A 24,108-nucleotide genomic window follows, 5' to 3' on the forward strand; every position below is an offset into this window, starting at 1 on the left:
GAGGTTCAATTTAGCATCAATGTTCTCCATCGTCTGCATTATTGGGACAAAGCAATTATTTTTAAAGTTTCCAAAAAAGCGGAGATAACTTAGTGGGTAGGGTATATAATTCCTATATTAACCTTTTAACGCCGTTATGCAGTTCTATTCCGTCATAATTACACTGGGCTTTAAAGCCGTTATGACGGAATAGAACGTCATAACAAACGGCTGTCCTGAAGCCTTCTGTGCTTCTAGGACTTGATCGAGGTCTGGAGGGCGTTCCTAGGGTTGTAGGGACGCCCCCCAGATGCGATCCAATAATTGAAATCTCGCGATCGTATGCACGATCGCGTAGTTTCAATTTGTCTACATTGGAACAGGTGTTCCGATGTAGGCACTTTAACCCTGTCACTAAAGGGTTAAAAGTCACAGGTACAACACACACTAAGGGCAGTATGTATGTTTATTAGACGTACACAGACAAAATACTTAGAAGTATATTGAAACAATGCTTCTATTTAATAATGGAAATGCAACCATGTACATTTCAGTTTTGACTTTTCTACCCCTTTAATGTTAACACTGCTGTATATTAGTGCCTCTGATCATACCTAGGTATGAGCTTTAAAGCATACCAAGGGAATCGAGTAGATTTGATTTTTTTTTATGTGTCATGCCCTATCTGAATCATAAAATGTTTAATATTAATATGCATGTCCCTTTATAGTAAATATTTAAAACATATTTGAAACAAAATGATCGATGTTTACTTACGCCATAAGATTAAAAAGCATTTCATGAAAAGAGAAAAGAAAATATGTAGTAGAAATCATGTTATATATACACATCATGCTATCTCTTTGTCACTATGCATATTTTACTGTCAAAAAATTTTGGTAGGTAAAACATCTACCTTAAAGAGACACTAAACCCAATTTTTTTCTTTAATGATTCAGATAGAGTATGCAATTTTAAGCAACTTTCTAATTTACTCCTATCAATTTTTCGTCCTTCTCTTGCTTTCTTTATTTAAAAAGCAGGAATTTAAATCTTAGGAGGCAGCCCATTTTAGGTTCAGCACCCTGGATAGCGCTTGCTTATTGGTGGATACATTTAGCAAACCAATAAGCAAGCATAACCCAGGTTATCAACCAAAAATGGACCGGTTCTTAAGCTTTACATTCCTGCTTTTTAAATAAAGATAGCAAGAGAACGAAGAAAAATTGATAATAGGAGTAAACTAGAAGGTTGCTTAAAATTGCATGCTCTGTTTCATTAAAGAAAAAAATTGGGTTTAGTGTCCCTTTAAAAGGGACATAAAACAAGTTGGGATAGAGACAAAATAATAATAATATTCTGTACTTTAATTACTTTACCTACAAATTTATATTGCAGTGCCTCGCCATTAACCCTTTCTTTTAAGTTTCCGAATTGTACAGCTCTAACTCCCCCCACACAATTCCTTCTATAGCTGTATCTATATCCACCTTTGATTTGGTAGAATGCAAGACTTTAACACTCATTGTCTGCTGGAGCATGCCTAGATGCAAATAAGCAGCTGTGATTTCAGTTAAATACAATGCCCATGTTTCTGATGCTAAACCCTGATAAGGGGGTGGATCAGACTACTCCAGACAGCATGGCTATGTATCTAAATTTGCTTATTTTTGAAAAAAAATTTAAAATACTTGCCAGCAATTTAAAAAAAAAACATTTATGCAAATTTTTTTTACTTAATTATCCCTTTCAGGATATGCACAGATCGCAACATATTTTATGGCACTTTAAGGGACGTTATTGACAATACTTACAATGGCTTTGCTGTAACAAGACACTGCTTCCTGGTATTTGCGACCAACAAATAGTCTGTTGCCCTGTTCCTTCAGGTCCTGGGCACTGACACTTTTCTCAGGGCTACCCCCGATGCCACCTGGACCTCCACTTAGCCCAGAGGGACATCCTCCACCACTTCCACCATCCTCCTTCCCTTTCATCCCAGGGTCCCCAGGAGTCACCCCTCCGATCCTCGGGATGCTTGGTGTTAACCCCAATTTAACAGGTGATAAGGGACCCTCTAAATCAAGAGGGGACCCCTTTTCTTTATAGTATAGTATAGAAATCTCTGGTCTGTCCTGTCTATTTAACAATATTAATTACATCACCATTGCAATCTAAACAATATTATGCCAAGTTTACAGCACAAATTATTCTTCTAATATCTAGATTGTAGATACAAAAATAATCATCTGTTTTATACAATTATACAACACGAAATACACAACTTTAAATACTTAGCACTATGCTTTTCCCAACCTCTGTAACCCCAAGTGTTCTTCATGCAGACAACATGGAAGTTAACAATATTACAGATAAGTGACTAAAATCAGTTGTATACTTATTGATTCCACACACACAAGCAGCTAAATATCAGGTGATCAGGCTCTGACTGGGCTTGGCATAGAAAAATGTCATAACACAGACATAATATGAACTTATTCATGGAAATCTATACTCCAGGTCACAGAACAGAGAATTATGCATCGTTAATAAAAGGGCTCTGGCACACGAACTGACAATACACCCGTAGCTATTGTGCATGATCCCCCTGCCAGTTTGCAAGTCTCCCAGTCCCCTGACACAGGCCGCAGGTGAGTACTGGTACCACAACACAACCAAGCAATTGCCACAAAGCGGAACTTCCGGTCTGTCAGCAACAACCACAGCAGCACCGCCCACAGAGCTATGACGTAGGATCTTTATTCTAACTGTCTCTTTAACTTCATTACTTAGATATATATGCCCATTTAAAAAAAAAACGCGTTTAAGAATCAGCTGAATTGGTTAAACAAATGTACAGTTCAGCAGATATAAAGTATCAGTTTCCCTTACAAGACATGGCGGCTTTGGATTCAGGGAGGTTCAGAAGAGCTGCAATCTGACGCTCATGATGCGTCCGTTACGTCACTCCTTTGCATTGATTGGTCAGTGCTATATTTTCTGCTTAACGTGTGTTGGTTCTCGTGTATCATCCAGATGAGGTGTCCTTGCACCCGGGCATTAGCTAATTAATGAACCACCATAGTTGCCTCTTCTTCCCTTTGTAGTAGTTGGCGAGTTTTCCAGTGTCCGAATCTGATACTGATTTGGCAGATGTGACAAGTGTGTCCCTGAGTCAGGAAAAGGGATGGTAAGTGGTGCTTTTACTTCTAAATGCAAAGCATGCATACTGACTTAGTAGGGGACTTTTGTGTAATGACACATGTGACACCAAGCATATACAGAGTGACACAGGCAAATTGACAGCACACAGCGTACTGTTAGACAATTTCATTACTAAAGTAACAATGTTAGGTTGTGGCTGCTTTCAAATATATACTGTATGCAAAAGTGTTTTTATTGGTTTAATTATTTAAGGGACAATAAGCTATTTTTATTTGTTATAAATATCTGTTATAATGGTGCCTGTGTATATGTTTTCTGTCATTTAGGAATCAAATTCCCAATACTGAAATAGTGGTCCTACACCAGCTCTTTAAAGGGACATTAAACACTTTGAGATGGTAATATAAAATTATAAATTGTATATATCTAAACAAATTTGCAGTATACTTTCATTATTTATTTTGCCCCCTTTTCCTGTAATTCCATTCTGAAATTGTGAGCTTTTCAGTTACTGTTAGAAATGGAAGTGCAGAACACTGTTGTATTCCACACAGTCATTGGCTGCACACTCTAGTGATATATTTATAACTGTCTCTAATTGGCCACTGCAGAGGAGGTAATCTAAGTTACAACATGGCAGCTCCCATTGTTTTATAGACATTAAAACTTTACACTTATTTTGTCAATATTTAAACAACTAATGAAACTTTAAAAAGTACATCTATATGTTATTCACAAACTGACCTTACCTTTGAATGCATAATTATATCTAGCACCTATTTAGTGTTTAATGTCCCTTTTAAAGTACAAATGTGTTGTAACTCCCAGTTATGTCACAACACTATTTATAAACATTCCTTTCTAAATTTAGAAGGCAAACTGTGTGGCATTCTTACTAATTTATACTTTTAATTATCAACTTATTTTTACTGTAAATGTACTCAATATTCACAGCACTGTTGATTATGCTGTTGTTTTTTTTTTTTTTTTTTAATTTTTGTATTATAAATAAATGACAATAAATATAGAACATACATTGGATTGTCACGTTTCTATGTGCTCAGTGTTGGGAGGAAAATGAAACGTATACACTAAACAAATATATAAAGAACACAAAATAGAGGGAACAAGAAAGGAGATAACAACAAGAAACCATGGTCATTGCGCTAGGGTTGCCAACTTGCCACCCAGACTGTATTATACCTGTTTACTATCATTTGACAGATATCATCTGTCTCTATAACCCAGTGTATTAGATGCCACATGCCTGTTCTAAACCAGGGGTTGCCATCACTGAGCAACATTGGAGCCTGAAGCTCAATCTTGTAGGGGCATGCAACATTGAGTGAATCTGCCTCTTTTGTGGCTCCGCCCTCACCCATGGCTGGTATTTTTTTTTAAGGAAAAGGTGGCAACCCTAGACCCAATCAAAATTCGTTTTAGCGATTATTGAGGCTTGGAACGCAAATTTAGTCAATAAATGAATGGATTTCCGACTTGCTGATGTTGTGTTAATATTTGAAGCAATGTCTATGCCCACTAGTAAATACGCTTTGAATGTTACCGTATTCAGATCCTCCCTTATATGTTAAAGCATTTATGTGAAAGCGAGGCTTGGAACCCTAAACCCATTGACTTTGAACTTGCAGCGGGAGCAAAGCTGCTGATGTTGTGTAAACTGGTAGTTATCATTTTTTTTATTTTATTTTTTTATATGAGTAGTAACTTTGCGCTGCAATTGCTATTAAATCTGGATTAGTAATAAATATCTTGATTTGTCATTAATTGTTCTTTAATTTATATATATATATATTACTTTTCTTAACATTCAATTTCATATAGCAGGTAAGAAATGTGACACCAATAGATGCAACTAACAGCTATTTAACATTTTTTGTGTGTGTGTATATTTATATATGTATCTATCATAATCTGACTGCAATATTTTTATTGTTATTAATATATTACAAAGACCTAAATATAATTAACTATTGGTTGAATTTTAAGGAGAAAAATATCCATTATTTGTGTTAGGAAAAAGTTATAAGGATATTAAAGTCATTTTCTATGTAATAAAAAATAGATTTATTTTATATACTCTATATATGCACAGGTCTGTGTTGCTTTTGCTTTGCTAATCTATTGTGCAATATAAAAGACAGGTTCCTTTTATTGCATTTGTTGTCTGCCTTGTAACCCATGTTTTCAGACTTTACCATCAGGCACTGGTGTTTTTAAAGATATTTTAAAATATATATATATATATATATATATATATATATATATATATATATATATATATATATAGGTCTCATTTATAGCAGTCCTTAATTGACAGAAAAGTTTACATAAACAACACTCAATAGGCTTTTAAAGGAGTGTGTGTGTGTAGGCTGTAAAACAGTGCACATTTTAATTATAGTGCATGGCAGTGAATAACTACAATTTGTTAGATTTAAATTGCAGGAAAAAGCAAGTAAAATAAAGAATGAAAGTGCATTGCAATGTTTTCAGCATATGAATAATTCAACGTTTTATGAGGAATTGCAATTTGACTTTAATTTCCCTTGAAGGGTTAGAGCATACATCCTGAGATAAATATACAGAATGAATAAACAATCTCAGCCATGTGTTATTCATGTAACCTGTTGATATGAAATCTAAAGTATAGATCTATGTTAGCAGAGAGAATTTATTTTTCTTTCTTTCTATGTTTCACTGATTTTGCAGGTTTTAACTTAAATCATTAAGATTCTAGAACCATTAGGATGGATCATATTTCCAGTTTATTTCAGTCGGATAACCCTAAACTGTGGCAACAAGTATCTAATATCTACTGGGATGTTATCTCAGTGAAATCTGAGAAGAAGAAAAAGCTGCAAGTGCTGGATAAGTGGTAAGTAAATATCCATCTTTATATTGCCTTGTATGGCAACAGTATGGATCTCCCCTTTATAGTAATTATTATTATTATTATTTATATGTAAGTGTCACCAAGTAAATGCTGATGCATAAAACCGATTAAAAACATTAATGAAGGAAGGCTCTGCTCTGAAGGATTTACAATCTACAGATTAAAACAGGAGAAGAAATCAGTAGTGGGGTAGCTTGCATTGTACATTTTAGTTGCAGCGGTGAGACAAAAGAATTTCAAGATCTAAAGGGATACTGAATCCACAGTTTTTCTTTAATGATTCAGATAGAGCATGCCATTTTAAGAAACTTTCTTATTTACTCATATCCGGTTTTTTTTCTTCGTTCTCTTGGTATCTTTATCTGAAAAAGCAGGAATGTAAGCTTCTTCTTCTTATGAGCCGGCCCATTTTACGTTCAGCATCTGGGTAGCGCTTGCTGATTGGTGGCTAAATGTAGCCATCAATTAGCAAGCGCTACCCTGGGTGCTGAACCAAAAATGGTCTGTCTCCTAAGCTTACATTCCTGCTTTTTCAAATAAAGATAGGAAGAGAACAAAGAACAAGTTACTTAAAATTGCATGCTCTATCTGAATCATGAAATCGAAAATTTGGGTTTAGTGTCCCTTTTAGTTTGTCAGGAGGAAGAGGAACTTTTTCTGGAGAAGTGATGTCTCCCAAAAAGAGGTGGGGTTTCAAAGAGTTCCTGAAGCAGTTAGGTAGTGTTCAAAAGACGATCCAATACTTTTCATCAAATAGATTGATCAGTATTGAATATCATTGTTTGGGCCACAAGAGGACAGTCGGTACTTACAGTGGGCCTCCGCTCATCCTCAGCTTGTTGTTATTATTACCAAAACACTTGAGACGCTATTTAGTGACTGTCAACTGTCATGGTAGCACTTTATGGATTTTTAAGTGATTCAATAAAGTTTACATTTTAAAAAGCCGCTTCACCAGCAGGTCTTTTGTTGTTGTGACAATTTGATGTAGTAGGATACTGAGTTCAAAAGAGTAACAGCAAGTAAGATGTCTTGTAGGTGAGAAAGGGACGTGGCAATCATCTGAATGGATAGACAAAAGTCTGAGGGTTATCGGAAAAGGAGGTTCAGAAAGTATTTGGAGATAAATCAGGAAATGTACCTGGGATTGAAGAAAGATCATTGAGATGAATAAAATTATTGGGAGGTGAACTATCTGCAGTTTAATAGGTTAATCCATTTATATTCAGTGTTCTCCCCAATACCTTTTTTAGCGGGTGCACAATCCGGCTGATTTTATTGACCACACGGCTAAAAATTTTAGCCATTGTTAAAGGGACAGTCAGGTCAAAATTAAACTTTCAAGATTCAGACAGGGCGTACAATTTTAAACAACTTTTCAATTTAATTTTATCATCAAATTTGCTTTGTTCTCTCGGTTTTTCACAGCTAGACAGTGCTATTTCATGTGTGACATATCGATAACTGTGCTCCAGTGGCACTGACTAAAATGCAAGTCTGTCAAAAGCACTGAGATAAGGGGGCAGTCTACAGAGGCTTAGATACAAGGTAGAATGAAAAAGAAGGCGGCGCCACCATAGTGCACAATCAGTGGATAAAACAAGCCCAAATGCGCAAGTATAACTGGTACTTACAAGCTCCCAGACACTTGAGAAGTGTCACAAACGCCTTCTGGAACTTTGAGTCGTCCAGCTAACTCTCACTCTCGCATAGGTCTACTCTTTGGATATCAGTTTGAATACCGGCTGTATTACTCTCCCAACAGCACCACAGGTTAAAGGGTCTGGTCTTAAATTTTACAGCCTCTTATCCTGTATTAGAGGTGGTCTAACTCGGTAGGCTGGATCTCACAGCTGTAAGCGTGCTTATAGCACACTGTATATCAGGGATTTCCAAAAAGTGGTGAGAATATATGAATAAAATAGGTAATAATAAAATTAAGTTCGTGGAAACAAAGTCTTCTAAGAGTTAAAATGAAAAGTTGCACCTGATGAAACGGTCACCTAAGACCGAGAAACGTTGTGTTGTTAAATAAAGTCATTTTAACTCTTAGACTTTGTTTCCACGAACTTAATTTTATTATTACCTATTTTATACATATATTCTCACCACTTTTTGGAAATCCCTGATATACAGTGTGCTATAAGCACGCTTACAGCTGTGAGATCCAGCCTACCGAGTTAGGCCACCTCTAATACAGGATAAGAGGCTGTAAAATTTAAGACCAGACCCTTTAACCTGTGGTGCTGTTGGGAGAGTAATACAGCCGGTATTCAAACTGATATCCAAAGAGTGGACCTATGCGAGAGTGAGAGTTAGCTGGACGACTCGAAAAGTTCCAGAAGGCGTTTGTGACACTTCTCAAGTGTCTGGGAGCTTGTAAGTACCAGTTATACTTGCGCATTTGGGCTTGTTTTATCCACTGATTGTGCACTATGGTGGCGCCTTCTTCTTTTTCATTCCACATTTCTGCAGATTCATTCCTTTTGGGACACCAACAAAAGCTTTGAAGAAGGTGCAAGCCTCCTCTTTCTGTGAATCGTGAATACATCTTTTGATTGACAATCTTTTATATTGAGAAATACCCACTCACCAGTACCAGCTAAGTTACTGAGTATTTTGGTATTAGTTTCTGGACTTTTATGTTATTTTGGACATATATTATCATTTGTTCATTTCTACTATATGTGACCAATACCTTTGCTTGTTATTTTCAACACGGCTATTCACAATCTTTTTGCTGGCGCACTGTTCTCTTTTTGTAATTTTAGATACAAGGTAATCAGAGGTAAAAAGTATATTAACCCTTTAAGGACACAGCTTTCAGTTTGCTCAATTGTTTTATGACGGAAAAAATCCGTCATATGTCCTTAAGAGGTTAATATAACTATGTTGGTTATGCAAAACTGGGGAATGGGTACTAAAGGGATTATCTATATTACAAATTCTGGAGTAGACTGTCCCTTTAAGTCTTTTAGGTGAGGGTTAATATTTTCAGTTGGATTCTAAAGCATGTGGGGAGCCAGTGTAGGGACTGGTAGAATGGGGTAGTTACTTGAGTGAATAAGACTAGCCCAAGCGTTTGATAGACTTGAGGTAAGAGATGAGGTAATTGCCAACTTGTGACTTGCAGTGTTTTCAGAACAACTTTCATTACAAGAATCTACAAGTGGCTCCTTCATTTGTGTTGATAATATTTTATATGAGCCCCATTTCTGGTGCTGACAGTACCAAGTCTCATTTCCCTTTACTGTTGCCAATGCATTGGCAGACACAATTCCTCTTTTTTTTTATAGCATCATTTTACAGCAATTACCTGATGGTGGTTTACGGTCACATTTTATTGTCCAAATACGACCATGTTTATCATATTTACTAACTGCCCTAATCTTTATTAGGTACCAGGAGGAGTTACCTTCCTGTATCACTACACGCCCTCATAAATATTTAACTCTAGAAGAGCTGGTGAAACTAATGGAGTGGAAACTGATGGTGAGAATATAAATATATATGTAATATCTAAATAAAGGCAGGTGTATTTTGACTTGGCTTACAGCAGAGATGACTAGCCTATTGGTGATAATTGTACAGTATGGTGGTTGCGTTGGGCAATATGGCAGTAACCCATGGGTGCCACTGCATTATGAAAGCCATCTTGAGCATGTGTGGCATAGGTTTACTACCATAGCTTAGATGCTATCACCCCCTTTAGTCCCTGAAAGAAACATGAAACATTTGAATATAAAAAAGGCATGTGACATTTATAGGAAGATAAGCAGATGCTTTCTAAGAAATTATTTGTGATTTTATATATTAAATAGACATTATATCCAAAGTAACAATCTTTTAAAATGTTTATTGAAGCTCAGCAAAAAGAAAATGTAATATACTTTATTCTTTAATTTGCCTTTTTATCCTGTAATGTATCTCTACAAAAGCGCTTTCCATTTTTCCTGAAGAAGATGAGTGCATATAGTATAGTTAAAGGGACACTAAACCCACATTTTGTCTTTAATGATTCAGATAGAGCAGCAATTTTAAGCTACTTTCTAATTTACTCCTATCAATTTGTATTCATTCTCTTGTGATCTTTATTTAAAAAGTAGGAATTTAAAGCTTAGGAGCCAGCCCATTTTAGGTTCAGAACCATGGATAGTGCTTCCTTATTGGTGGATACAGTTAGCAAACCAATAAGCCAGCATAACCCAGGTTCTCAACCAAAAATGGGCTGGCTCTTAGGTTTTACATTCTTGCTTTTTAAATAAAGATTGTAAGAGAACGAAGAAAAATTGATAATAGGAGTAAATTAGAAAGTTGCTTAAAATTGCATGTTCTATCTGAATCATTAAAGACAAAATTTGGGTTTAGTGTCCCTTTAAAGAGACATTAAATGGCTCTTGTTTTTGCTTGTCCTACACTCCCTGGAGAGGCCAAAACAAACTCTGTAAACTGTTTTTTTTTGTTTTGTTTTTAAAATTGTCTAAACCAACTATTAGATTTGCAGGTGACAGAATTTGCTCTTTGACCTTTTATGGAGTGTGGGACAAGTACTTTTTTGACACTAAAGCAAAATGTGTTTAATGGTCTTTAAGTAGGTTACAGTTTTCCTGACTGCTACATGCTGCATAGTGATTGTTTAAGTCAGGGCACAAGCTCATTTACATTTGATCTCTGATTGAGTAAACATATGCAAAGGGTGTATCCCTGGACTTCTCCAGAATTGCAAATATTTTGCTGACAAACCAAATGTGTTCTTTTTATATATAGATCTGCAATTTTGCATTTTACTGTTATGCATGAAGAAGATTGCCTTTTAAAGTAAAGCTATAAAGATTTGAAATTAATGCTTGCGTTAAGTAGTGCAGTTCTTATGACAGACATTTTTTGTTTGCGTTTTTACTATATATGTAATATTTGTCCTTTCCCCTTCATCTATTCTGATTGGCTAGAGGGGCAAGTTCCGTCCTCGGTTGCAGCAGTTGGTGTCTTCTCATTCTGAAGGGGTCGTAGAGAGCTGCACTGCCAAAGCTTTCCAGCTCCTTCCTGATGTTTCAGCTGCTATCACTGAGTTGTGCCAGCTGAAAGGTATTGGCCCAGCTACGGCCTCAGGTATATATGAAGGCTTACCTAGATCTCTAATTTTTTTTATCGATCTTTCTAACATTTAAAGGGATATGAGACCCTAAATGTAGCCAGCAAGCGCTACCCAGGGTGCTGAACAAAAAATGGTCTGGCTCCTAAGCGTAACATTTCTGCTTTTTAAATAAAGATACCAATAGAACAAAGACAAATTGATAATAGGAGTAAATTAGAAAGTTGCTTAAAATTGCATGCTTTATCTGAATCATGAAAGAGAGAAAGAAAATTGGGTTTGATATCCCTTTAAATGAATATGTCTAAATCTTTAAAGAGCTGCATAGATTACCGATACTAAGTGAAAAATATGTGCTTAAAGTACTGTTTAATAAAAAAAAAATTGCTCACGTTATTAAAAGGGTATTAAACATCAAATAAACGCTAGATAGAACAATATTCAAAACAAAGATCATAATTATATAGATGTTGACATTTGTTTTCATTGTTTAAATATTGGAAACATAAGTATAAAGTTATAGTATTCATAAAGCGATAGGCACGGCCATGTTGTAACTTAGGTTTCCTTCTCTGCTGAGTGCCAGTTAGTGATAGTTATAAATGAGTCATGAGTGTGCAGCCAATAGCCTGTGTGGAATATAGAATGTTATCTCGGCAGTGTGCACGCCCCACTTTTAACAGAAATCAAAAAGCTCACAATTAAAGGATATGAAACCCAAATTTTTTTTTTCCTCATTCAGATAGCACATTTATTTTTAAACAACTTTACAATTTACTTCTATTGTCAATTTTGCTTCATTCTCTTGGTATCCTTTGTTGAAGGAGCAACGTTGCACTACTGGGAGATAGCTGAACACATTGGTAAGCCAATAGGAAAAGGCAGATATGTGCAGACACCAATCAGCAGCTAGCTCTCGCCTCCTGAGCCTACCTCAGTATACTTTTTGAACAAAGGATACCAAGAGAATGAAGCAAATTAGATAATAGAAGTAAAATGGAAAATTGTTTAAAATTCTATACTCTGATTTATGAAAGGAATTTTTTATATTTATTTTTTTCTTCATATCCCTTTTAAACATTTTATAGTAAAATCTTACGGCTAGATTTAGAGTTTGGCGTTAGCAGTCAAAACCAGGGTTTTGGGCTACCGCTGGTATTTAGAGTCGTGTAGGTAAGGGTCTAAGGCTCACTTTCCAGCCGCGACTTTTCCATACCGCAGATCCCCCTACGCCATTTGCGTATCCTATCTTTTCAATGGGATCTTTCTAACGCCGGTATTTAGAGTCTTGGCTGAAGTGAGCGTTAGAAATCTAACGACAAAACTCCAGCCGCAGAAAAAAGTCAGGAGTTAAGAGCTTTCTGGGCTAACGCCGGTTCATAAAGCTCTTAACTACTGTGCTCTAAAGTACACTAACACCCATAAACTACCTATGTACCCCTAAACCGAGGTCCCCCTACATCGCCGCCACTCTATTAAATTTTTTTAACCCCTAATCTGCCGACCGCACACCGCCGCCACCTACGTTATACTTGTGTACCCCTAATCTGCTGCCCCTAACACCGCCGACCCCTATATTATATTTATTAACCCCTAATCTGTCCCCCACAACGTCGCCGCCAGCTACCTACAATAATTAACCCCCTAATCTGCCGACCGCACCTCACCGCTACTATAATAAAGTTATTAACCCCTAATCCGCCTCACTCCCGCCTCAATAACCCTATAATAAATAGTATTAACCCCTAATCTGCCCTCCCTAACATCGCCGACACCTAACTTCAATTATTAACCCCTAATCTGCCGACCGGATCTCGCCGCTACTCTAATAAATGGATTAACCCCTAAAGCTAAGTCTAACCCTAACACTAACACCCCCCTAAATTAAATATAATTTAAATCTAACGAAATAAATTAACTCTTATTAAATAAATTATTCCTATTTAAAGCTAAATACTTACCTGTAAAATAAACCCTAATATAGCTACAATATAACGAATAATTATATTGTAGCTATTTTAGGATTAATATTTATTTTACAGGCAACTTTGTATTTATTTTAACCAGGTACAATAGCTATTAAATAGTTTAAGAACTATTTAATAGCTAAAATAGTTAAAATAATTACAAAATTACCTGTAAAATAAATCCTAACCTAAGTTACAATTAAACCTAACACTACACTATCAATAAATTAATTAAATACAATACCTACAAATAACTACAATTAAATAAACTAACTAAAGTACAAAAAATAAAAAAATATTTACAAACATTAGAAAAATATTACAACAATTTTAAACTAATTACACCTACTCTAAGCCCCCTAACAAAATAACAAAGACCCCCAAAATAAAAAAATGCCCTACCCTATTCTAAATTAAAAAAGTTCAAAGCTCTTTTACCTTACCAGCCCTGAAAAGGGCCATTTGCGGGGCATGCCCCAAATAATTCAGCTCTTTTGCCTGTAAAAAAAAACATACAATAACCCACCACCCAACATACCCCTAATCTAACCCAAACCCCCCTTAAATAAACCTAACACTAAGCCCCTGAAGATCTTCCTACCTTATCTTCACCATGCCAGGTTCACCGATCCGTCCTCCGAAGTCTTCATCCAAGCCCAAGCGGGGGCTGGCGATCCATAATCCTGCTGAAGTCTTCTATCAAGCGGCGGCTGAAGAGGTCCAGAAGAGGCTCCAAAGTCTTCATCCTATCCGGGAAGAAGAGGAGATCCGGACCGGCAACCATCTTGATCCAAGCGGCATCTTCTATCTTCATCCGATGACGAACGGCTCCATCTTGAAGACCTCCAGCGCAGATCCATCCTCTTCTTCCGACGTCCAACTGAAGAATGAAGGTTCCTTTAAGGGATGTCATCCAAGATGGCGTCCCTCGAATTTCTGATTGGCTGATAGCATTCTATCAGCCAATCGGAATTAAGGTAGGAAAATTCTGATTGGCTGATGGAATCAGCCAATCAGATTCAAGTTCAATCCGATTGGCTGATTGGATCAGCCAATCAGACTGAGCTCGCATTCTATTGGCTGTTCCGATCAGCCAATAGAATGCGAGCTCAGTCTGATTGGCTGATCCAATCAGCCAATCGGATTGAACTTGAATCTGATTGGCTGATTCCATCAGCCAATCAGAATTTTCCTACCTTAATTCCGATTGGCTGATAGAATGCTATCAGCCAATCAGAAATTCGAGGGACGCCATCTTGGATGACATCCCTTAAAGGAACCTTCATTCTTCAGTTGGACGTCGGAAGAAGAGGATGGATCTGCGCTGGAGGTCTTCAAGATGGAGCCGTTCGTCATCGGATGAAGATAGAAGATGCCGCTTGGATCAAGATGGTTGCCGGTCCGGATCTCCTCTTCTTCCCGGATAGGATGAAGACTTTGGAGCCTCTTCTGGACCTCTTCAGCCGCCGCTTCATAGAAGACTTCAGCCGGATTATGGATCGCCAGCCCCCGCTTGGGCTTGGATGAAGACTTCGGAGGCTTGGATCAAGACTTCGGAGGACGGATCGGTGAACCTGGCATGGTGAAGATAAGGTAGGAAGATCTTCAGGGGCTTAGTGTTAGGTTTATTTAAGGGGGGTTTGGGTTAGATTAGGGGTATGTGGGTGGTGGGTTGTAATGTTGGGGGGGGGGGGGGTATTGTATGTTTTTTTTTTTTACAGGTAAAAGAGCTGAATTATTTGGGGCATGCCCCGCAAATGGCCCTTTTCAGGGCTGGTAAGGTAAAAGAGCTTTGAACTTTTTTAATTTAGAATAGGGTAGGGCATTTTTTTGGGGGGTCTTTGTTATTTTATTAGGGGGCTTAGAGTAGGTGTAATTAGTTTAAAATTGTTGTAATATTTTTCTAATGTTTGTAAATATTTTTTTATTTTTTGTACTTTAGTTAGTTTATTTAATTGTAGTTATTTGTAGGTATTGTATTTAATTAATTTATTGATAGTGTAGTGTTAGGTTTAATTGTAACTTAGGTTAGGATTTATTTTACAGGTAATTTTGTAATTATTTTAACTATTTTAGCTATTAAATAGTTCTTAACTATTTAATAGCTATTGGACCTGGTTAAAATAAATACAAAGTTGCCTGTAAAATAAATATTAATCCTAAAATAGCTACAATATAATTATAATTTATATTGTAGCTATATTAGGGTTTATTTTACAGGTAAGTATTTAGCTTTAAATAGGAATAATTTATTTAATAAGAGTTAATTTATTTCGTTAGATTTAAATTATATTTAATTTAGGGGGGTGTTAGTGTTAGGGTTAGACTTAGCTTTAGGGGTTAATCCATTTATTAGAGTAGCGGCGAGATCCGGTCGGCAGATTAGGGGTTAATAATTGAAGTTAGGTGTCGGCGATGTTAGGGAGGGCAGATTAGGGGTTAATACTATTTCTTATAGGGTTATTGAGGCGGGAGTGAGGCGGATTAGGGGTTAATAACTTTATTATAGTAGCGGTGAGGTGCGGTCGGCAGATTAGGGGTTAATTATTGTAGGTAGCTGGCGGCGACGTTGTGGGGGGCAGATTAGGGGTTAATAAATATAATATAGGGGTCGGCGGTGTTAGGGGCAGCAGATTAGGGGTTCATAGGGATAACGTAGGTTGCGGCGGTGTACGGAGCGGCAGATTAGGGGTTAATAATAATATGCAGGGGTCAGCGATAGCGGGGGCGGCAGATTAGGGGTTAATAAGTGTAAGGTTAGGGGTGTTTAGACTCGGGGTACATGTTAGGGTGTTAGGTGTAGACGTAGGAAGTGTTTCTCCATAGGAAACAATGGGGCCGCGTTAGGAGCTGAACGCTGCTTTTTTGCAGGTGTTAGGTTTTTTTTCAGCTCAAACTGTCCCATTGTTTCCTATGGGGGAATCGTGCACGAGCACGTTTTTGAAGCTGGCCGCGTCCGTAAGCACCGCTGGTATTGAGAGTTGCAGTTGCGGTAAATATGCTATACGCTCCTTTTTTGGAGCCTAACGCAGCCCTTCTGTGAACTCTAAATACCAGCGGTATTTAAAAGGTGCGGCCAGAAAAAAGCACGCGTAGCTAACGCACCCCTTTGGCCACAAAACTCCAAATCTAGGCCTTAGTGTTTAACACAGTTACAGGATGGAAGAAATATTTAAGTGTTTCTTTTTCAGCTGTTTTGGCAGCAGGGGCTCCGGATATGACGGCTTTCATGGCAGATGAAGCAGTGGAGAGTGTTCCAGGACTGACCCCAGTACAGTACACACTAAAACATTATCTGCGTTACCTACAGGAACTGAGGAAGAAAGCTGGAATATTGAACAAAGGTGAGCAGAAGACTGATGTTTTCAAATTATTTTCAAAATTTCTTTGTTTTCTTGTTATCCTTTGTTAAAAAGCAGGAATGTTATGCATTAGCAAGACACTAGATGGCAGCACTATGTGCATACCCTAGCCCACTGTGCTGTAGAGGGATATAGTTTCTCTTCGTTTGAGGCTCATATAGGCCAAAACATGTGTCTGGTAGATGTACAAATCCTTTAGAAGAGAATTGACTGGTACTAGGCGATAAAACTGCCCAGAGGGAAGTCTATTTATTTTTTTTTTTTTTTTAAGCTACAGATGGAGCAATACCCTATTTTGTAAGTCTGCTTTTATATAAATATTTTAGTTACAGGTGTAACAATACTGTATTTTTATGGACTGCTGTCCTAAAATATATCTCTTAAAAGTTTTATATTATTGTTTTATTTAAATGAACTGTATCCATGGACAGCGCTGCGGAATATGATGGCGCTTCATAAATAAAGTATAATAATAATATATAAAATAAACTACAGGTATAGCAACACCCTATTTGGTCACACTTATTTTAAATATAAAAACAGAACGCAAAGTATTTTTTCTAACAACTAACACCCCCATAATTTAAACCCAATTAAATATACATTTTTAATTATATTAAAATCTTAATTAAATACCTAAAATTAGTAAAATTAAAAAAAAATCTAAGTTTAGAAAAAAAGCTAAAATTACAGAAAAAACAAACTACATTATCCAAAATAAAAATACTCCTAATCTAATACCCCCTTTAGAAGAAAAAAAACACCCGAAAATAAAACCCTAATCTAATGCTAAACTACCAATAGCCCTTTAAAAAAATGGCTTTTTGTAGGGCATTGCCCTAAAGAAATCAGCTCTTTTACAATTAATAAAACAAGTCTCCCCTAACAGTAACCCCCCCACCACCACCAAACCCTTCCAAAAAAAAAAAAAAACTAAGGGCATTCAGCTCTTTACAGCACCCAAATCCCTAATTTTTTTTAAAACAAAAAAAAAACAAAAACTTAACACTAAGCCCCAAATAGGTACTCACGGTTCCTGAAGTTCGGCGGAGAAGGTCTTCTTCCAGGCGGGTCCATCATCTTCTATCTTCATCTACAGCGAAGGCGGTGCGGATCGGTCTTCCCAGATGTGGCGAGGCTCCTCTTCATGTGATCGTCCGCCGCACACTGAAGATTGAATGCAAGGTACCCCATATTTATTGGGGTACCCTGCATTCCTATTGGCTGAATTTTTTTTTATCAACCAATAGGATGAGAGCTACTGAAATCTTATTGGCTGATTTTAAAATAGCCAATAGGAATGCAAGATACCCCAATAAATATGGGGTACCTTGCATTCAATCTTCAGTGTGCAGCGGACGATTGCATGAAGAGGAGCCTCCACACCGCCAAAGACCGCCACAGAGGATCACCACATCTGGGAAGACCGCTCTGTGCCGCCTTTGCTGTGGATGAAGATAGAAGATGATGGACCCGCTTGGAAGAAGACCTTCTCCACCGAACTTCAGAAACCGTGAGTACCTATTTGGGGCTTAGTGTTAGGGGTTTTTTTTTGGGGGGGGGGTTTAAGATTTGGGTGTTGTAAAAGAGCTGAATGCCCTTTTAAGGGCAATGCCCATACAAATGCCCCTTTAGGGGCAATGGGTAGTTTAGGTATTTTATTTTGAGGGGTTTGGTGGGTGGGAGGTTTTACTGTTAGGGGGGACTTGGTTTATTTTTAATGTAAAAGAGCTGATTTCTTTAGGGCAATGCCTTACAAAAAGCCCTTTTAAGGGCGTTTAGGTTTTTGTAATGCTCCGTTTGCCTTCGCTGCATCCAGGTGGATTCCGAAAATGGCAGGGTGGTGAAACAATCCACCGACAGCTTCGCTGCATCCAGGTGAATTCTTTTGGCTGCGTGCGCAGCCAACATTCTTTTGGCTGCCTCAAGCTGCTAACATTCCTTTTTGAGGATGTGTGTTCAACTGGCAACACCGGACGCGTTACAAATGCGATTATAGTATAGATCTAGATGCTGGACTGTTCTTATGGTTGGCACCAGAGAACTATAGGAAAGGTATAAGTGAGCTAAAAGAGGCTGCACTATGGACTATTTTTTCTTTCATGATTCAGATAGAGCATGCAATTTAATCAACTCCTATTAATTTATCTTCGTTCTCTTGCTATCTTTATTTGAAAATCATGAATGTAAATCTTAGCAGCCAGCCCATTTTAGGTTCAGCACCATGGATAGCACTTGGTTATTGAAGGCTTACATTTACCCACCAATAAGCAAGCATAACCCAGGTTCTCAACCAAAAATGGGCCGGCTCCTATGCATCACATGCCTGCTTTTTAAATATAGATAGCAAGAGAACGAAGAAAATTTGATAATAGGAGTAAATTAGAAAGTTGCTTAAAATTGCATGCACTATCTGAATCATGAAAGAAAAAAATTGTGTTTAGTGTCCCTTTAAGCACCATCCCATAGGGCAAACTACTGAGCTCTGCGTTCCCAATTGAGCCCTTCTCTTTTCTTTTTTTGGACTTCGAAACTCCGTTGGTTAGGTAGTGGAAAATCTGAGACATGGTTACATATTACAGAAGACTAATTTATAAAAGAAAAATACAGGCAGAAATACACACTGGGAATTTGAAATACTGGTTTACTTACCACTGCACTGGGATCCACTTGATTTTTGTAGTGGGCTTCCTTTATCTTTTTGCCAGTATGACAAATGCACCAGTAGAGTTGCGAACTTCAGACTGTGACCCCAATACATTTTAGGACCAACATTTGTCAGTAATTTAATTCTAGCTATAGTATGTATACGTATTGCCTCTCATTAGTCACTGTTTTCTTGCTCCGACTACATCTCATAATTTTTAGAACAAGAGAGACAGAGGGCGCCACATAGTGCAGATAAAAACAAGACAAAAAAGTAGGATTTGCAGGTGTACAGGTATCCTACTCAAGTGATGAGAAGCACTAATGTGCAAAATAAGCAGGCCAAGTCCAAATAGTTGCTCGGCAGACTCCCCAGGCACCTGGATCAGGTAGTCTTTTAATCACAGCAGCGGTAATTCGAAGGAGCAATGTAATTCCCACTATAGTCTTCACTATTGGTAGAAGCTGTGAAATCTCTCTGAGCAACATCAATTCTGGGTGGGGCATAATGTGAATCATCACATTATGCACCACCCGGAATTGATGCCTCGGCCTGCTTATTTTGCACATTAGTGCTTCTCATCACGTGAGTAGGATACCTGCAAATCCTACTTTTTTGTCTTGGTTTTTATCTGCACTATGTGGCGCCCTCTGTCTCTCTTATTCTAGATATTTCGCTCCGTGTCAGGGCACGACACACCAGAGGAGCTGCCTGAGATTTGTCTATGGACATTGCCATTCATCCTCGAACCTGTTTGCAGATCTGCCTTATCTGCTTCCTCCTGGATTCAACACTTTTGATCACCAAGTTTGATTTTTATTTTGGGTGTCACATATTTTTTATTTTAATTGGCATTATTTAGGACACTACTACTGGTTTGAAAGGACATTGTTTATTTATATATACCAATATATGCATTGTCACTTTATACTTATATTTCTATAGTAGATATTATTATCCATATAGATATCATTACCAGATTTCATTTCCCACCTAGATATCCTATTAGAATTTTTGTATTATATTTAATATTGGATATATATTTATTATTTGTATATTTTTTTTATATTGAGTATATATTTTTATTTCTTATATAGTATTTATTATTCATATTATTTTTTGGCGCCTCTTACTGATACCTGCCTGCTTCTGGTTGCTGGCGGTGTATCTGATTTTTTTTTAATCTCATAATTTTGCTATATACTGTATTGGTTTTCGTTTCTATATTGTGTGGTGTTCATACACAAGACAGAGTATTTAGCATGTTAAAGGGACAGTCTACAATAGTATTGTTTAAAAATATAGATAATCCCTTTATTACCCATTCCCCAGTTTTGCATAACCAACAGGGTTATATTAATATACTATTTACCTCTCTAATTACCTTGTATCTAAGCCTCTGCAGACTGCCCCCTTATTTCAGTACTTTTGACACTTGATTTTTAGCCAATCGGTGCTGACTCCTAGGTAACTCAAGGGACGTGAACACAATGTTATCTATATGGCACACCTGAACTAACCGTCCTCTAGTTGTACAAAAAAAATATCAAAATGCATTCAGATAAGAGGCGGCTTTCAAGGGCTAAGAAATTAGCATATGAGCCTACCTAGGTTTAGCTTACAACTAAGAATACCAAGCAAAATTGATGATAAAAGTAATTTGGAAAGTTGTTTAAAATGACATGCCCTATTTTGAATCATGAAAGTTTTTAGTTTTGACTTAACTGTCCCTTTAAGTTAAATGATAAATAGGACCTTCTTGAATACAAGAGCCAAAGATCTTTACGTTTGCAGAGTGCATAATTAATTTTCATATTCAGTTGTAAAAAAAAAGGAATTCTGCCTAGTATATCTTTGGATTCTCTGGTGTACATTTTCTGCTGTTGACATCTGTTTAATGTTTTCTTTATCTCTTTCAGCATCTGATGACAAATGGACACCCCATCGGGTAGAACTTAGTCTGTGGGCTTTCAAAGTGGCACAGAAGCTTTGTCCAAACCTCCTTGAGACTTCAGTAAAAGAGGAAGGCGATGAAAGACCCATTAAAAAACTGAAGACTAAATAAATAGGAGGAAGAACTAGATGTCTTCAGCCATGGCGAACCATGGTGTTTCAGAACTACATTTCCCATGGTGCTTGACTCTACTTCAGAGTGCCTAAGCATCATGGGAAATGTAGTTCTGAAATATCTGGAGTTCAAAGGTTCACCATCAATTATCCAGTTTCTAATCTCACCCTTTAACCAGAGAACTGCGGCTGTCTATTGTTGCTCAAAAGAAAAAACATAGAAATAGATCAAAACAAATTATTTTTCTTTCACACTCTCTTCCCTGAAAGAACAGACTTATCAAATCTCTGGAAATTTCAGAGAGAAAAGGGTAATTTGCTTATTAATAAGCATTGACAAATCGTTTAGAATAAGACACAAGTGCCTACAGTTCAGTGAGAATTTACAAATTGTTTTGAGTATTTCTAGAATTACATTTGGAATTTTGCAACCTTGGATTTAAACTCAACGCTGTCCAAAAAAGATTCAAGTTAAAAAAAAAAATGACAGCAGGAAAGAACTTTATATTTTGCTCCTCAATGCTGAATATATTTTTGTATTGTAAAAACAAACTTTATTTTGTACAAGGTGTAGATTTTACTTGGAGTTATTTTTAAGCAATTACGGTTTTGCAACCCCCCTCCCCCCAAAAAAAACCCCAGCAATGTTACAATGTTTTTTAAAAAAAAAAAAATAACTAATGGGCACCACAATGTTTATACGCCCATAGAAAATACATTGCTCCATCAAAAAAAACTTCCCTTGCACAGATTTTTGTGGTTGTATCTGTCTTACGCTTATACCATATTTACAGTACAGTGTCACTTTTTTAAAGGGACATGAAACCCACAGTTTTTCTTTCACGATTCAGAGCATGTGCTTTTAAACAATTTTCCAATTTACGTCTATTTCATTTATTTTGTTCTTTTGGTATCCTTTATTAAAAAAGGATACCTAGGTAAGCTCAGGAACTGCTGATTGGTGGCTGCACATATATGCCAAATGTCATTGGCTTTTAGCTAGCTCCCAGTAGTGCATTGCTGCTGCTTCAACAAAAGATACGAAGATAATGAAGCAAATTGGATAATAGAAGTAAAATTGAAAAATCTGAAAAAGGAAACAAATTTTTGGGGGGTTTCATGTCCCTTTAAGTGATCATTGTCTGTGTCATTGTGTTGGTCGGATGTATTCATTTCATTTATAATATTTTGTATGAATGGTAAAATAAAAATAAGAGCTGACGGTTCTCATTATCAAGCTAATACTTAGAAATACTATTCAGCCGTCTTTGAGAAAATGGGGGGCAGAGATGACTGCACTCTAAACTAGATATGTTACTGTATGCAGCTGTGTAAACCTTTTTTTCTTAAAGGGACAATGACTTGTTATACCAGATGCAGAGTTTATATTGCAGAGGAAATTGCTTTTAGGTATATTTTTTTTAAATGAAATAGCGTTTTCTCTGATAATTGAAACCACAGCCTAATCAAATGGGCTGAGCTTCACAGGAGAGCAAACATTAGCTTATCTCTCTTGTTTGCACAGTTTTTCTGTAACCAGTACTTAAGTATTGACATTTTTAGTATAGGTGGGGATACAACATGCAAACCAGGTATTTCAAATGACAAAATAAAGGTAAAAGCTATTTGTAAACAAGTTAATATACTCCAGCAGGTAAAATGAATAATAAATGTAGATAATCACTCATTCCCTGGTTTTGCATAGCCAACGCTGTTTTTACCTCTATGATTGCCCGTATCTAAGCCTCTGCCCTTGCATTTTAGCCAATTAGTGCTAGTCTCTGCATAACTCCACGGGAGTAATAACAATGTTATATACATGGCACACATGAACTAGTACTGTCTGGCCGTAAAAAGTTAACAAAATTCACTGAGATAAGAGACGGCCTGCAGGAGCTTAGAAACAGGCAGAGAGAGGTTATAATGTATATTATTATAACAGTTTTGGTTGTGCAAAGATGGGGAATGGGTAGTAAAGGCATTATCTATAATTTTAAACAATAAAAAAAAAAAAATTATAATGTCCCTTTAACACAGTCACAATTATGTGATCTCCTGTAAAACCCGTACTGTTACAGACACTCACGCCAGTGCAAGTGAGAAATACAATTGACTAAAAAAATCACTCCATTCGTAGATGTTGTCTTAAAGTAGTTTTCCTGCAGATGCCCATAGCTGTACATAATATCATGTATCCTCATATTTACATACGTATGTGCCTATATATGTATGATTAAGTGCCTGTGATAGTCATGAAACGCGTAAGGGTGTTTGCGGTCTGCCTTTAATTTTAATGCTTCAATAAAAGTTATCTTTTATCACTACTTTGGTGCACTTCAATGCTGCTTCTCTTGGATCATGTAAATGTGTACCCTGTTGACTGTATGAAGCCTTTCCAATACGGATGGATGGAGGTTTAATAAATTGATACCACATATGTTAAAGGGACAGTAAAGTCACAATGAAAATGAAATTTACTGAATAGAGTATAATATTTTACGTTCCAGTTTACTTTTATTTATGTTTTCTTTCATGTAATTGGCAAGAGTCCATGAGCTAGTGATGTATGGGATAGAAATACCCAAGATGTGGAAGTCCACAGAAGAGTCACTAGAAAGGGAGGGATAAAATAAAAACAGCCATTTTCCGCTGACAAAATTAAATTCACAAAAAAATAAGTTTCTCATAAATTTAAAGAAAAAAACTTAAAACATAAGCAGAAGAATCAAACTGAGACAGCTGCCTGAAGAACTTTTCTAAAAAAAAACCCAGTCATATGACTCTCTCATCTAATCACATGACTCTCTCTGATCCAATCACAGAGAACCACAGTGTATTTAAATTCATGAAAGACCATAATGAGCATCTTGATAAAGGCCTGACTAGGCTGAAACGCGTAGAAATTTGCTCATAAC

At 36.9% G+C, this 24,108-nt stretch overlaps 2 protein-coding genes across 2 annotated transcripts in view; one reads left to right on the top strand and one right to left on the bottom strand.

The window, feature by feature from the left end:
• STUB1 (STIP1 homology and U-box containing protein 1) overlaps positions 1-2,664 on the bottom strand; it is a 101,702-nt gene extending 99,038 nt beyond the window's left edge. Inside the window, exon 1 of the mRNA XM_053694727.1 lies at positions 1,794-2,664. Within this exon, the coding sequence (XP_053550702.1) occupies positions 1,794-1,976 (183 nt within the window). The 5' untranslated portion in view covers positions 1,977-2,664. The remainder of the gene's footprint in view (positions 1-1,793) is intronic.
• Positions 2,665-2,964: 300 nt separating this feature from the next.
• LOC128642454 (uncharacterized) lies at positions 2,965-23,517 on the top strand. The gene is made up of 6 exons (XM_053695225.1): positions 2,965-3,169; positions 5,875-6,040; positions 9,457-9,550; positions 11,008-11,167; positions 16,309-16,461; positions 21,046-23,517. The coding sequence occupies exons 2-6, from the start codon at positions 5,913-5,915 to the stop codon at positions 21,189-21,191; spliced, it is 681 nt and encodes a 226-aa protein (XP_053551200.1). The 5' UTR covers positions 2,965-3,169; positions 5,875-5,912; the 3' UTR covers positions 21,192-23,517.
• The last annotated feature ends 591 nt before the right edge of the window (positions 23,518-24,108 follow it).

Source organism: Bombina bombina, chromosome 11, assembly GCF_027579735.1.
Source record: "Bombina bombina isolate aBomBom1 chromosome 11, aBomBom1.pri, whole genome shotgun sequence".
Lineage (NCBI taxonomy): Eukaryota > Metazoa > Chordata > Amphibia > Anura > Bombinatoridae > Bombina > Bombina bombina.

What these genes read in the sequence shown, in the direction of transcription:
- LOC128642454 (XM_053695225.1), top strand. Translation starts at nt 5,913, where the DNA reads ATGGATCATATTTCCAGTTTATTTCAGTCGGATAACCCTAAACTGTGG. An exon ending in TAATGGAGTGGAAACTGATG is followed by an intron (nt 9,551 to 11,007) that starts GTGAGAATATAA and finishes CTGATTGGCTAG; the next exon opens with AGGGGCAAGTTCCGTCCTCG. An exon ending in AGCTGGAATATTGAACAAAG is followed by an intron (nt 16,462 to 21,045) that starts GTGAGCAGAAGA and finishes TATCTCTTTCAG; the next exon opens with CATCTGATGACAAATGGACA.